This window comes from Protopterus annectens, chromosome 2.part1 (assembly GCF_019279795.1).
Source record: "Protopterus annectens isolate FY-2018-M chromosome 2.part1, PAN1.0, whole genome shotgun sequence".
NCBI classification, from domain to species: Eukaryota; Metazoa; Chordata; order Ceratodontiformes; family Protopteridae; genus Protopterus; species Protopterus annectens.
The window spans coordinates 465,392,777-465,408,309 of record NC_056729.1 but is presented as its reverse complement, the minus strand read 5'-3'; the positions used below and the strand labels follow the sequence as shown (position 1 = coordinate 465,408,309).

The 15,533-nt window shown below is 40.2% G+C and overlaps 1 protein-coding gene across 3 annotated transcripts in view; it reads right to left on the bottom strand.

The window, feature by feature from the left end:
- The window catches only part of LOC122794105 (hedgehog interacting protein), a 942,167-nt gene that overhangs the window by 345,763 nt on the left and 580,871 nt on the right, over positions 1 to 15,533 (bottom strand). For all 3 annotated transcript variants that reach the window (XM_044062253.1, XM_044062252.1, XM_044062254.1), the window contains exons 5-6: positions 4,846 to 4,997; positions 2,218 to 2,391 (exon numbers count right to left, since the gene is read on the bottom strand). In XM_044062253.1, the coding sequence (XP_043918188.1) occupies positions 2,218 to 2,391; positions 4,846 to 4,997 (326 nt within the window). The remainder of the gene's footprint in view (positions 1 to 2,217; positions 2,392 to 4,845; positions 4,998 to 15,533) is intronic.

Below are 15,533 nucleotides of genomic sequence, written 5' to 3'. Positions count from 1 at the left end.
CCAGATCTGTTCCAAGGATCGGAACCGTAGACCCACAAGTCAAAAACAGATGAAGATAGACAACATCACATAGATTTTTTTGTTTTTATTTTTTTTTATTTACATTTGATCTAGTATCTCGACCATAAGAAATTCAACGTTTTGAAACTTTGAAATTTAGAAATAGACCCATATACAGACACACACACACACACACATACACACACACACATATATATATATATATATATATATATATATATATATATATATATATATAAAACATATAATGGTTTAATAATTTACTTAATACCAAATTCATGTTCTGCATGTATCACCCCTTAATTTCTCAAAATATTTATTGCCCGCCTTTGAACATACTATGTTGAAATGTAGGGTTTTGTAATCCTTTGAATTAGTCTGTCTATAAGCAGACATTTAAAGGTTGTAAATGCTAGTTCATTTATACCACACAGCCCTACCTCAATTGCCAAACCTGAACACGGGCTATAAAATAGAAATAGAAGAGATTTGCTCTTGAATATTAAGAAAAATCCTGACAATGTCATCAGCACTTCTACATTCTGTGTTCAATGATTTGGACAGTAATGGAGGTACTGGAGAAACTTCCCTTCAGAAAAGCTGTATGTAAAGATTAAACTGGAAATCCAGAGATCATTCAATCTCATCTTAACTGTGAAATGATGAATTACAGGGCATCTTGAATTTGGTGTAGCTGAAGGTTCAAAGCAAGTCAACTTCACAGTGGACAGGTCTGATTATTTTTAATAGCAGACTGGAGCACCTTGTTTCTGACAGTTTACTAGGAGAGGGGTGGAATAATCAAATATGGCTTATCTGTATGTCAGGGGTTTTTGGTTTTGGCCATTTCCATAATGAAAATATTACAGTAGACCAGAAGACGATAAACTGATTTAGGAAATGGATGAGTGAAAGAAAGAAGTCAATAGGAGGGTATGAAGTGAGTTAGCTCAGAGTAAAAAAATGTTTAGGGAATCAGTCATGCTGAAATGCTGTGGAAAAAGCTTTGTTTAATGTCCTTATATGAGAAATTATGAACAGGTTGGAATAAAAGTATGCCATCTGGTAGATGGCAGAAGAATAACTTACAGCCAACAGATATAAAAGAAATGTAAACTAATTAAGCAGTAAAGCTTGTTTACCTTGTGATAGCTTAGATTCAAGTCAATAAAGCAGCCATTCATGCATAAGGGACAATGAAAAACTTTGATAAGGAATACACAGCACTGAAATAAGCTGATGAAGACAATGTATTAATGCTGTGGCATATTTTACAGAAATGTTAGGGGCTTAGGTGGATGTACCCCATACAAATAAAGAATGCAATGCTGCCTCAGTACATTTCTGAGGATTCATTTGAAATACTTTGTCAAGTTCTGACTGCTGAAAAATCTCAAGGCAAAGGCAGGTTAGATGCAATTTCTTTTCAGAGAAAGCAATAAAGTTAGTGTTGGAACTTGCTTCAAATTAAACATGAAGAGATTTTACCATGACCCAGGCAACCTATGTTTGATTAGTGAGGCAGGCAATGAAGGAACTAGCTGGAAGGGAAGCGGGAATGACAGGATTCATACCTGCTCACTTTTCTCTATGGAAGTGTGCAGGAATTTGCTTGGGGTATATACCTTAAGTCAGTGTCAGGAACAGGCCTGGAAGTAGACAACAAGGGTGTTAGCATGTGAAAATCAAATGAGCAAGGTGACTGGAGGCTACATCAATTGGTAGTACATCAACTGGCAAAGCAGGTGATGCCCTTGTTTTGCACAAGAGTGCACTCACCCTTGAGTGCCAAGCCCTGTAAGTAGTATTAATGACACTATACACCATTATCTCTAATCTCCTCACTGCCTTCCTTGATTTCAAAATTAATTCATACAACCAATTTTGGGGGAGGGGGAGTCCCTCAGTCCAGTGTGAGTGTGTGTATTTGGGGGGGGGGGGCGTAATATGGGGTTGAGAAAAATTCAAGCCATCAGAGGATAATCAGAATCAAAAGGGTACAGGATGCAGAAATGCATCTCCGTTCAAGATAATGATATAAAACTGGCGTTCCATATGTTGACTGCAAGCTTTCCAAAATAACAAATGTTATGCTTGCAGTAATGCCATACCAGTTTAGAATATATGTTTTATGAAAAATTAAATAGGAAGAAACAAATCCAAACAACTGAATAAATCTGGTAGTGACTGAGATACCTGAGTCCATCCATTTCTTCCATATCATCCAATGTGATCATGCCATCTCCAAGCATTATGTACAAGAAACCATCAGGACCAAAGAAAAGTTGACCTCCCAAGTGCTTTCTGTGCAGCTCAGCTACTTCCATCAATATTCTTGCTGTTCTGGTATCTACTTGATTAGGAGTTTTCCTAAAAAATACAGACACACGTTTAATTTACTGAAGAACATTCACATTGCTCAACAGGTTTAATAGAAAAGTAATGAAACTAGCCAAGCATGCAGTCTACTTATTTATCTGTAATGTTCATAACAGCAATAATCTACATCAGACTAAAATAATGTGTTTGGGTAGTAATTCTATAATTAAGGATGGTGTTTTCAACCTTTCAAGCTCAGCAGTCTGTAGCCAATGTAAATGTCTTGCATATAATTTTGACATGCAATATCTGTCACAGTTTTTCTATACTTTATCTTCTAGCCATCTGTTCATACTTTCTGCAAGACAATATTTAGTTAATGTCAAAATGTTGAATTGCATTGTAGCAGTTAAAACAGTAATCAGCTTAATATCAAAAATAACACTGGCTGACTACATTAGAAAACAGTCTACAGGTTTTGTTTACTGTAACTCATTTAAAATGTTGGCACTGGTGCCTTGTCAAGATTGATGTGATTCAATTTTCCTGAGGTGTATTACAGAAATTATATTTATGTTCCCAAACTGTGATTTACAGTTTGCAATCTACGTTACGAAAACATGACATACCCCAGTCACTGTCACATTAAAGAAAAGATATTTCTGAGCAATAGGTAATTGCTGTCTATTTTTCTTCACCAATGTATCCTTCACCGCTTGCTATTTTGTTATGGTTTTGTTGTTTTGTTATTTCTTTTTGCCGGGTTGTAAGTACACTGGGTGGTCCAGGTCTGAAGTTCATACTCCAGTCTTGGAAAAGCTGGCTAATTACATCACAAACCAGCAATGCAACTACAACACAGAACTGCAGCCTTTTAGTTTGCACTTCATGATTTCTGCTAATTATCTTGCCCAGTAAAAGCCAACAGGTTTGAAACTCTCTACAGTGTCATAGTGCTGTATGCTATTCAGTTTTGTGCTCTGACTAGTTCTGAGGGATTCTACACATAAACAGCTATGGCACAAATTCATATGTGTCTACCAAAACACGTTATGCTAAAGATACCATAGCTGTGCTAAAGCAGTTCCAGAGAATACTTGATCTGGAATATGACTTGTCTTACTGAATGTTTACTTGTCTTGTCCTGAGCTAAGAAAAACATTTTCTTTTGAGACAGGCAACCTTGGCAAAACAGAAAACTGCCTTTCATTCCACAAATATACATGTGCTATCTCGCCACACCTTTCTCTCTCTCTCTTTCATTTTCCATCTCTGTTTCTCTCTCTCTCCCTCTCACACACACACACACACACACACACACACACACACACACACACACACACACACACACACACACAACCACATGCTCTCTCTCTCTGTCTCTCACCTACAGATCTAAGTAACACTTGCCAGACCCCACACAATCAAATATTTTTCTTATATACACACGTACACCCAAAACGATAGTAAGACTTAGCCCTCAGAGCCAAATTTACTCTTGTATGAGTGAAAAGTTCTAAGCAGGGCATTTCTGCTGTAGAATATACAACAAATGATCTTAAGGATGTCAAACATATTTTTGGACCTCGTCTATACATACAAATGTGTTCTTCATTTATTTTACCAGGATAAATAGTAAACACTTTTGTTTTAAAGTGAGCAAGAGAAAGGAGTATTTGACTTTCTGCCTCTGGTTCTGTATTTGCATTTTTGTTGCTGGTGTTAGCAATTAGCCTGATGGCAAGTGCCTTTTAGTGGAATTCATAGATTTATACATTGTTACCAGGTTAAATTACTTTCTAAGCCTGGCCAAGTTTTCCCCTAAAGAGTAATGATGTCCTGTCCAAATAGGACACTGAGCTCCAGGCATTTATAAGTCACCTGTCCATAAGGAACATGGGTTCCAGGCCAGGTGTAAATTTTCTATACCCCATAAAATGTTCATTTTCCCTTAGATTCATGGTTTCATAGCTAATTACTAGGCTAGCTTTCTTAACAGGCCATTCTAAGCCAAGTCAATTTCCCTCCCAGAGGTGAGAATCACACACAGTACCTTGTGTTTGTGAGTCAAACACCTTAACCATTATACTAATCCCAACTGCCACACAGACTTGGGTACTATTGCTCACAGTACAGAACAATACAACAAAATTTGCAACATGGTCTTCTATTTGTAGCCTTAGGAACTGGCACATGGAATGTCTATTTTCAGTCTTACACACACACACACACACACACACACACACACACACACACACACACACACACACACACACACACACACACACACACCCCACATCAGTAACTTTTTAGAAACTCTTCTTAGTAAACAAAGATTTACAGTAGTTTGCAATACTTGATCTTATGACTCTGAACTTTTACATTGCGTGTTGAAAACAGGCAGTATTATCAAAATAAACAGCTATGTTAAAAGTGATCTGCTTAATGAAAAAGAAGTGGAAATGATATGCTATAAATACCATTATTATGCTTCTATTTTTCTACCTTGATACTGTGTACTCCACTACTCTGAGAATGTGATCATGTGGTCCGATGGCCCACCGCTCTTGGTTGGTGGTATAAGACACATACAGCTTTCCATTTTTCTTGTAATTGGGATGGAATGCAAGGCTTAACAGTCCTCTTTCATCTCCTCCCTGCAGTCAAATGAAAAACACAAAGAATTGTGAAGTTAATTATGTCCTTTATTGTATTTTCTGCTAGAACCCAAAAAGAGTTTCTTTCTTCTTCATCTCTCTATTTTTTTTTTTGGATAATCTGTGTCGAAACTCCCCTTTCTTTTTACCCCGACTACTTGACAAAAAAGATTATAAACCATTTCACTTTAGGGAACTTTTTAAGTGTTAGTGTGAGACAATTGTCCTGTGCAGTTATCTATGCACAAGGCCTCTTGCAGCACTTTTGTGAAGTGATTTGTGTATGTAATCTCTGGGTATCCATGAAGACAGGTTTAAGTGCTGAGAAGAATTCTTTGCAAAGTTATTAGGGTGCTTATAGTCCACAGAGGAGAAATAAAAAGGTCCGTAATCATCAGTCTTTCCTTATCCAAGTATCCCAAAACCTAAAACACAGCATTGGCTGCCAACTCTCACTGTCTTGGCAATATGTTTAGAAAACAGTTCAACTGCTTGTGTAATGCATAAACCTTTGTTTTACCCTGGAGGCAACTACATCAGTCGCTGCTACCATGGTGGTCTGTTAGTTACAGCTAACATAATGTAGCTAATAAGGAGCTATTTAATGTGAAGCTTTCTGCAGCAAATTAGGAGTCTTTTTCAGTGCATGAAACTTGCATTGCTAATTCAGATATTATCAGGAAAACCATGTGCAGACAAAGCAGAACTAAATCTGTGACAGTTTTACACTTTTCAATACACTGAACTGATACTTTGCAGAGCACAAAATAACATTACGTACTTGCAATATCCTTCTGTTAAGGGTTACCTTGATTTTATTTGCTCCTTACTTTAACTGATCAAAATCATACTGTGGCTGTGGCATATACACCCAAGATATTAGACTCATGAGCAGTTATGCTCAGCTGGTACATGTAGCAGTTAGACATGCTTTTCATTCCTATAAAATGCACATACATGTCATGTACCTTAACACTCCTCGAGTCAGTTAACTGCTCAACTTTAAAAAAGAAGCATTTTTGCCTACAAGATGTTACGTATTTACAAAACACTACAAATTAAATATTCTGCATTTTTATACATCTTGAACTATAGTTGCTAGCTGTATTGCGTGCAGTAGTATATCACATGAATTATTTACTGTACTTATTACAGACATTCAAAATAAAATGCATTGGTCAGTTCACAAATAGCTCAAGGGAAGGAAATAAATCGCACACCCATATGCAATGTATCCCAAAGTAGTTTACAAGCAATGAAAGACTAATCATGAAGTATACATAAATACTCAGGCACCTTCCAACATAAACAACTAGGTTTTAGATCAGGAAGCTAGAGGTATCCCGTACTCCCGTAAAACGGGCTGTTGATTCTTTCAATAACACTGCAACACCTGCCGACAAACCATTTAGCAGGGACCTGCCGCAATGCCACATAAAGGAAAAGCACACACTGACAGTACAGAATCCTCAAGTACCGTACCCAGCAGTAGCATTTATACTGTTATCACATATTCAGTACTATGGCCATAATACACAACAGGTGTTGACTGTATGGCGGGATTTACTCCTGAATGGCTAGGTTAGATCCTGAGGGCCAAACTCTTAGACAAGGAAGAAGCAAATCCCAAAATAACTCTACGCTGACAAGTATTATAGCAATTATAACAACCAGCACTGTTTAATACTGATTTTATATGGTTCTTTATTAAACTGTATGAGTACTAAGCACATACATCACATATGCAGTAGTACCTGCATGATACAAAGCAATACATTTTATTCAGATAGAGTGTTAAAGTGCTCCATGTGAAATAGGAAGCAAATGATTTTCAAATGACTGAAAAATGAGTAATGTAAGACATTAAAATGTTTACCAATGGGTTGGAAATCCAATTTGTTCATGCTTTCACTGTACTAGCCAGGCATTATGCAGTTTGTGTGTGTAACTGAGATGAGGTTTATAAAGGATTGACCCCCAGAGCCATGCTACACATTTCTAATTTCTGAACTGTAGTTTTATTACCATACGTCCTCGTACTGTATAATTAAACAGTAATCATTGCTGAGGGTGCATATTGTACAGTAATTACCCAACAGTGCTACAGGTCATGAAGTTGAAACTTGAATCATCTAATGGAACTACAAGTAGGTAAATACTGCACAATCCACATTCCTAACATTGATTATTGCTAGTTTAACCTAGCCACACATTCCTAAAACATTATTTTTGTTTAGTTTTTATGCCATATGTTGTGTAGAAGTGCACTATGGACTAGGTTACCTCAGTGTTGCTTCCCCATCTCACTCACACACACACACACACACACACACACACACACACACACGTGCAGACACACACACACACACACACACACACACACACACGCACACACACGCACACACACAGACACGCACACACGCACACTCATTGTTTACATGGAACTGTGGCATTGTTTCCCTAAACCATCCAACTCCTGTGCCAGAAAACTAGGTTGAGGGATAAGAATGAGCCATTACTGGTAAGAAGGAGCATTACACTGTAGTTTGACTGCATGTGAGTTATTTTTTTTTTCAGATTCAAGAGTTTTTCCAAATATACAGGTTATACAGTTATTACTGTCACTTACTCTGACAGTACATTTTGCATAAAAAGTATAAGAACATTTTCTGTTCCTTCCTCAAAAGTAGACTCAGACTTAAATCCAGTCCATGCTCCTTATGAAATCAAGATGACAAAACCCTTTCTAAACTGTCTGCCCTTCAGTTTCTCCAGAGGAGAAAAGAACTTCTTAAAAAATATTCCTGCTAAATGGAACCATCTTCCCTCAGAATTCAGTAGTCTTAATAACTACACAGAATTTAGCAAAAAGCTCCACAAACACCTAGAATCAGCATATAAATGCATTGGCAAAGGCTAAGGACACCTAGTCATAGAGAAGGAAGACTTACAACATCCCCTTTCATCTTGCAGCTTTCTTGTCAGTAGATAACACCTTTGTATATGTAAATACATCTCTTCACTGAGTCTATTATAATCTAGTTAATAAGCAAACAAAAGCTAATCTAGTAGATCTTACGGCAAGTAACTGACTGTTTTCTGTACTACTGATACTAATAGAAAGTTATAATTGAATATTATATAATAACTTTATAACTTTTGTATGCTGTAAACTGAGACATAATTGCTTGTGCATATTGTTGATGTAGCTGTTTTACAACTGTAGTAATTGCCTGCATTTCACTGAAACTTGTTCTCTCAGGAGAATACAGGATGTAATTACTTTGTAAGCCGATTTTAGCTCATGATGATCTGTGATGTATTTGCTTACATTTCTGTGTGTTCTTACACCAGGGTTGTGTCTGAAATGGATCCTAGTACAAGCTCACCCACCATACCTGTCAGGTTTTCACAGAATGTCCAGATTTTTGCCTAATGCCCAATTCACCCATAATTCTAACCCCAAAAACTTCTGGCACTCCATCAATAAAATCTTGTAACCAGGTAAGCCTACCACCTCCAACTCCTATCCTAACAAAAACTCACCAAGAAACTGCCACCTAATTTAATACCCACACATCATAGTCTTACCTCTGGATACGTACCCAGGGAGTGGCGCACTGCAACTGTGGTCCCACTTCACAAAGGCGGTGCCTCCACCGACCCTGGAAAATACCGGCCCATTAGCTTGACAAGCCTTATCTGCAAAGCCATGGAGAGGATCATAATGGACCTCATAAATAAAGACATAGGGAATTTGCAGACTTTGGATCCATCCCAGTTTGGCTTTGTCAAAGGCAGATCATGCCTTCTAAACTTGGTTGACTTTTTCGAAACAGTCACCAAAGCCATTGATGAGGGAAAGGCAGTCCATACAGCCTACCTCGATCTGGCGAAGGCCTTTGATACAATACCCCACTCGGGTATCATTGAAAAACTCATCAGCTTAAATGTTAACCCATACATCACAAGATGGGTTGCAAACTGGCTGAGTGACAGAACCCACAGGGTCAGAGTTGCTGGCGCCATGTCAGACTCAAAGCCTGTCACAAGTGGTGTACCACAGGGCTCAGTCCTGGGCCCACTCTTGTTTGGCATCTACTTTTCCAGTACAAGCAAACACAGGAGGGTTATGGCTGACAAAGTTTGCAGATGACTGCAAACTGGGCGCCATAGTAGAAAACACATCTGACACATATATCCTTCAGAAGGGTCTCACAGAAACGGATAACTGGTGCCAGAGCCATGGCCTAAAGTTAAATGCCAAAAAGTGCATAGTCATACCGTTCGGGAAAAACAAGGTTACCCGTAGCTACCAAATAGGTGGCAATCCACTGAGTACAGAAAAAGTTATCAGGGACCTGGGGACCCAGGTTGATAGTAGTCTGTCATTCGACACCCATGTAGCTAAAGTAGTTAGGAAGACCTTCTACATTGCCCACCTTATCATGAAGGGATTCTCATCTAGATCAAGGGAGGTCATAGTCTCCCTATACTCATCACTCATCAGACCAATGATTGAGTACAATGCCCCATTCGAATGTATCTGACCCGACACTTGCAGCAGCTGGAGAGGCCACAAAGTTCCTCACCAAAAGGATAAAGGGTCTCAAACATCTGTCCTATGCTGCCCGACTGAAAGAACTCCAGCTCTATTCAGTCACCGCTTGCTCAGAGGTGACCTTTGCCTAACATACAAGGCCATGTCAAACCCAGATTTGATGAATATGCTTCACCTCAAAAATCTAGATCCGTCAGAGCCACAAGGGCGGAGACTTAAACCTCGACACGGCTATTAATAGGACGTGCTGGAGGGATAGATTCATCACCCAAAGACTCCCTATGCTGTGGAATAAAATCCCGGTATATGTGAGGCAGAGCACCTCGCTGGCCTTGTTCAAGAGAAATCTTGACCAATGGATGGGAGATCGCAGATATACCCCAGGGATTACCTCAGTGTCACTGCTCAACAGAGGCACAGCAAAATAATGGGTATAGTTCCCCATACTAAAGGGGTGGCGTAAGCCACAAAACTATGGGCTAGGCTTGTAAATGCCCTCGGGCAGATAGCCTAGTATGAACCTATGAAACTATGAACCTATGAACTTCATTGAATCTATTCAGAAACTAACTCCAACTTGTCAGTCTCAATATCACTCTCATACCATACATATAACAAACAAGAAAGTACAGCTATGTACACTTACCATAAATGTAGATGTTCGAGTGTATTCACTGTTGCAGTCATCAAACTTGGGTTATCTGCCTGCAGGCAGCCCTCAGTCAGCCCTAATAGCAGAGACTTAGTATTTTTCTGTGAGATGCTGTTGCTTCTTCCATGACGTCAGGTTGTCAGGGGTATAAAAACAGGCAGCTTAAGCCATTACATCAGTTTTTCTTGCCCCAAATGTCAAGAGCTCCCAAATAGGGTGCTAGGATATAATGGGGAAAACACTACCAGTAAAAAGTAAATACCAGTACCAGTAGGGATAGCCATAGAGAGGAGAGACAGAGAAAACCAGGGGGCTGGAGGGAGGGAAACCAGGACTGCAACAGTGAATACACTCGAACATCTACATTTATGGTAAGTGTATACAACTGTACTATGTTCTTCGTGTTTCACTGTTGCAGTCATCACACTTGGGTTGATTCCCAACGCTGAGGAAGTGTGGAGACAGTCAAGAAGAGTTAGGGCTGGCTAGTAGGCCTTGCAAGACTTCTATAGCAAAACCTGCCCTGGATTTGGAAAAGATAGGCAGGTGGTAATGCTTGGTGAAGGTGTATACAGAACTCCAGGTAGCAGCTTCCAGGATGTCCCTGGTAGGGACTCCCCTGAGAAATGCTGTAGAGGTAGATGTAGTCCTAGTAAAATGTGTCCTGACCCCCAGAGGGGTTGGTTTTCCATGGTGCTTGTAGCAGAAATGGATGCAGTGTGCTATCCATTTGGAAATGATTTGTTTTTAAATGGCCTTGCCCTCTCTGCCCCTGTTGTAAAGCTGACTTGCAACTGGTCAGATTTTCTGAAAGGCCTAGTCCTATCAAGGTAGAATCTGAGCTGTCTGTGCATGTCCAAAGAGTGCAGTATCCTTTCCTCTTTATTTTGAGGATTAGGGAAGAAGGTTGGCAAATGGATGGATTGGTTGAGAGCCACACTGGACACCACTTTAGGCATAAAGGAAGGGTTAGTCCTGAGGGAAACCCTGTCAGCATGGAAAATTATGACGGGTTCCACAGCAACCAGTGCTTGTAACTCAGACACTCTTCTAGGTGAAGTGATGGCTAGAAGCAAGGCTGTTTTCCAAGAGAGGAATTTTAACTCCGATAAAGTAGCAGGTTCAAAAGGGGGAAGTGTGAGGTTTTCCAGTACAAAGTTAAGTTCCCAAGCAGGGGTGGGTGCTCTCCTTGGTGGCCTTAAGCTGTTTGCCCCTCTCAGGAACTGTTTGATGAGAGGGTGAGAGAATAGAGGTGGCTCAGTATTGTGAAGAGCTGAGATGGCAGAGGCAAGGATCTTAATGAAGGAGAAGGATAGGCCTCTGTGGAGTAGTTCTGCTAGGTAATCCAGGATTAGAGGTAAGGAGGGCAGTGCTGTGTCCTTTCCTTTAGACTGAATCCAAGAACAATACCTTTTCCACTTTTCAGCATAGGATTTCCTTGTACTGGGCCTTCTGGCTTCAAGGATGATGTCCAGCACCTGTTTGCTTAGGGTTGCTGGATACTATTTAAGGAATAAGCCAGGGTGGAAGATTTAGGGTTTGCAATTGTGGATGCAAAATCTGTCTCTCTTGCTGAGAAAGCAGGGTTGGGGTCTGGTTTAGGTGCCAGGGTGGCACCTTTGTCAGGCTCTGCAGGACTGGGTACCAGTGCTGGCGTGGCCAGTCCAGGGCAATCAGAATTGTTCTTGGCCTGTCTTGTTTTATCTTGAGTAATACTCTTGAGAGAAGGGGCAGAGGGGGAAAGGCATACATTGAGAGGTTTTCCCATTGAAAGGATAGGGGATCCACTTTCCAGGCCCTGCTGTGAGGGTTCCTGGTGCAGAATTTGCTTAGCTGGTGGCTGTAGGGGGAGACAAAGAGATCCAACTCTAGGGTCCCCCATTTCTGAGTCAGAAGTTTGAAGGTGCTGGGCTCCAATTTCCACTCTTCTGCTTAAGCCGTCTGCCAGTGAGATTTGTTTGCTTGGCAGGAACTGAGCTTGTAGATGGACTTGAATGTCCAAGGATGTGTTCCACCAGGGCCATGGCTAACCTGCAGAGTGGGTAAGAATTGGTTCCCCCCGTTTGTTGATATCACATAACTGTGATGTTGTCTGTTTTTATCAGCAGCTATCCTGGCAAGAGTAGGTATCTGAAAGCTGTCAGGGCATTCTGCACAGCTAGCATCCCTTTTTGGTTGATGTGCAGATGAATTTGACTTGGGCTCCAGTGGCCCTGAATACAATTCAACAGCCATGTGAGCCCCCCATGCATAGTCTGATGCATCTGTGGTTAGGGTCTGGGCAGTGTGGGGTTGAGTAAAAGGCAGTCCCTTGTTGTGGTTGCATGCTTCTGTCCACCAAAGGAACTCTGTCCTTAGACAAGGTATGATAGGAAGGACTGTTTCCAGGTCCTGAGAATGTTGGCACCAAAGACTTTTTAAGTACCACTGAAGTTTCATCATATGCAGTCTTGCATATGGAATTAGCAGTAAACATGAGGCCATGAACCCTAGTGCTTGCAGTATTTTTCTTGCAGATAGCTGGGTTCTGGTGGCCATTTTTTTAAGTAGTCTGGCAGATAGCTGGGTTCTGGTGGCCATTTTTTTAAGTAGTCTGTCAGATAGACCTGTTTTTCTGAAGTGAGGAAGGCCATCTGGGAATGTGTGTCCAGGTTTGCTCCCAGGAATACAATCTTTTGACTGGGTACCAGCTGTGATTTATTTTCGTTGATGGTGTACCCCAATGAAGTGAGAAGGCTTCCTACAAATGCCAGGTGCTGAAGCAGCAATTCCTGATTGTCCACCTGAATCAGGCAGTTGTCCAAGTATGGGTACATTTGGATATTTCTCTGCCTGCAGTATGCAATGGCTGGAGCCAGGCATTTTGTGAATACCCTGGGCACAGTAGATGAGCCAAAGGGAAGTGCAGAGAACTGATAATGCATAGACCCTGCCCTGAAACGTAGATACTTCCTGCATGACTCCCTTATGGGGATGTGCAGATAGGCTTCCTTTAAGTCTAGGGTGACTAACCAGGCATCCTTGGCTAACATAGGGAGAAGCTGTTGCAGGGTAAGCATGTTGAATTTTAGTACCACCAGGACGTTGTTGAGAATTGAAAGATCCAGGATTGGGTGCCAACAGCCCTCTTTCCTGGGTACCAGGAAGAGTCTGGAGTAGAATCCTTGACCCATCTGTTCTACAGGAACAGGCTGAATAGCTCTGATATTGAGCAGGCAAAGTACTTGGTTTTGAGCCTCTGCCCACTGGTTTGGTGGAAGGTTTGGAAACCCGCCTGGGGTTGGCAGTGAATGGAAATAAAATTTGTACCCCTGGGATACAATGTTGAGGACCCATCAGTCCTAAGTGATGGACATCCAGTTTCTTGCATGAAGGGCAAGTTTTCCTCCTAAGGGCACAAGCAATTGGGCAGGGCTGGGAAATAGAGTGAAGTCATTGTCAGTTTTTCCATAAGGATGTGGCTTACCACTCCCTGCTTTAGGGTAGGGGGCACTCCATTGCTTAGATCTCTGCATAATGTGAACAAGTAATCCAGCACAAAGAGAAGGTAAAAATAAATAAAGGCTTTATTGTGGCAACTCTATGTAGAATAATAAGCAAACCGGTTTCGGCTGAAGATTCAAGCCTTCCTCAGTGCAACAAAATATTCCATTAGAGCACATCCTAGTGTCTGCTTTTATATCTTTATATTTAAAGAGATACACCTGACTAGATTATTGTTAGACAGAACAACCAAGTCAACATCTAACTTAATTCATTAAGGCCAGGTCTAAATAAAGCCCCTAGCCTAATAATTCAAGAGGATTCCTTATTATTTAATATGTCACGCCAACCTGCTTTGGACGTTCTGTGCATTTGAATTTTATTTATTATGGTGAAATTAAATTTAGCAGTTGTGTGTGTGGTGGTATGCTTATAAAGGGCATTGGAAATTTTTTTATTTCTTATCTCACTTAAATGTTTGCTTATGCGATGTCTGAAGGGTCTTGATGTCTGTCCAACATAAAAGAATGAACAAGTGCAGGTAGCTAGATAAATGATCCAGTCACTACTGCAATTACCAAAAACTCTAATCTGATACACTTTAGAAGTATTACAGCTGGTAAATTCTTTGGTTTTGAAAATGTATGTACATGCGCTACAGTGACCACAAGGGACACAACCAACTAGTGTATCACCAAATAATGTTTTTTGTATAGGTACAGGTGGATTGTGACATTTCTAGTGAGTGAAATACGAGTTAATGGCTCTGCCTCTACGGTAAGAGAATAAACATCTGTCTTGAAGTACTCCATTTAGGTGTTCATGTGCAAGCAGAATATCCCAATCATTGTTAATAATATCTCTGAATCTTGAAGTGTTACTACCAAATGTTGTCACTAATCTGACTGGTTGTGAATCTTGTGTCTTGTGTTGACTAGTTCTGTTTTGGTATTCCAAAAGTTGGGATCTCTCAGTTTGGTTTACCTGGGTTACAGCTTGGGAAATGTCATTTTTGCTGTAGCCTCTAGTTACCAGCCTATTTGTTAAATCCTGTTGACACTTATGGTGAATTGGTTTGGAAGAGCATATACATTTTATACGTAAATATTGGGACTTGGGGATGTTCTTGGTAATGTGGCGGGGATGGTGACTGGAAGCATGAAGTAAAGTATTGTATTTTGGAAATTTTCTATGTACCCGAGTTTCCAACGTATGATCTTCTTGTCTAGTAACAACTACATCCAAAAAAATGATTTGTTGATATTCAATGTTGAGTGTAAATTTAATATCCCATCTGTTATCATTGAGATATCTAACAAATTCATGTACATATGTTACATCACCCCGCCACACCATCCAACAATCATCTAGATAATGTCTCCAGATGTCTAACTCATCTAAAAAGGAATTGTTGTTGGTGTTATAAATTAGCTGCTCTTCAAAAAACCCCATAAATAGGTCAGCATAAATGGGAGCAAAGGAAGCTCCCATAGCTGTACCTCTGACCTGCCAATAAGACTTACCATAAAAATAGAAAATATTTTTAGTTAAAACTGTTCTGTTATGGTAAGTAGAAAATTGTTGAAACCAGGAGTGTATAAATTTAGATTTCTCTAGCCAGTATTGAATGGCCTGTAGACCAGCCCCATGTGGAATGCTAGTGTAGAGGGAGGTGACATCCAGTGTGCAAAGGTACCAGTTAGATTCCAATTGTGTATCCTGAATAATATTCAGAAATTCGGTGGTATCTTTTAGTCTGGACCTAACCATGGACAGTAACGGTTGTAAGTATTGAGTCAGGAAGGCAGACAAAGTTTCGGTTAAAGAACCCTTGCCAGAT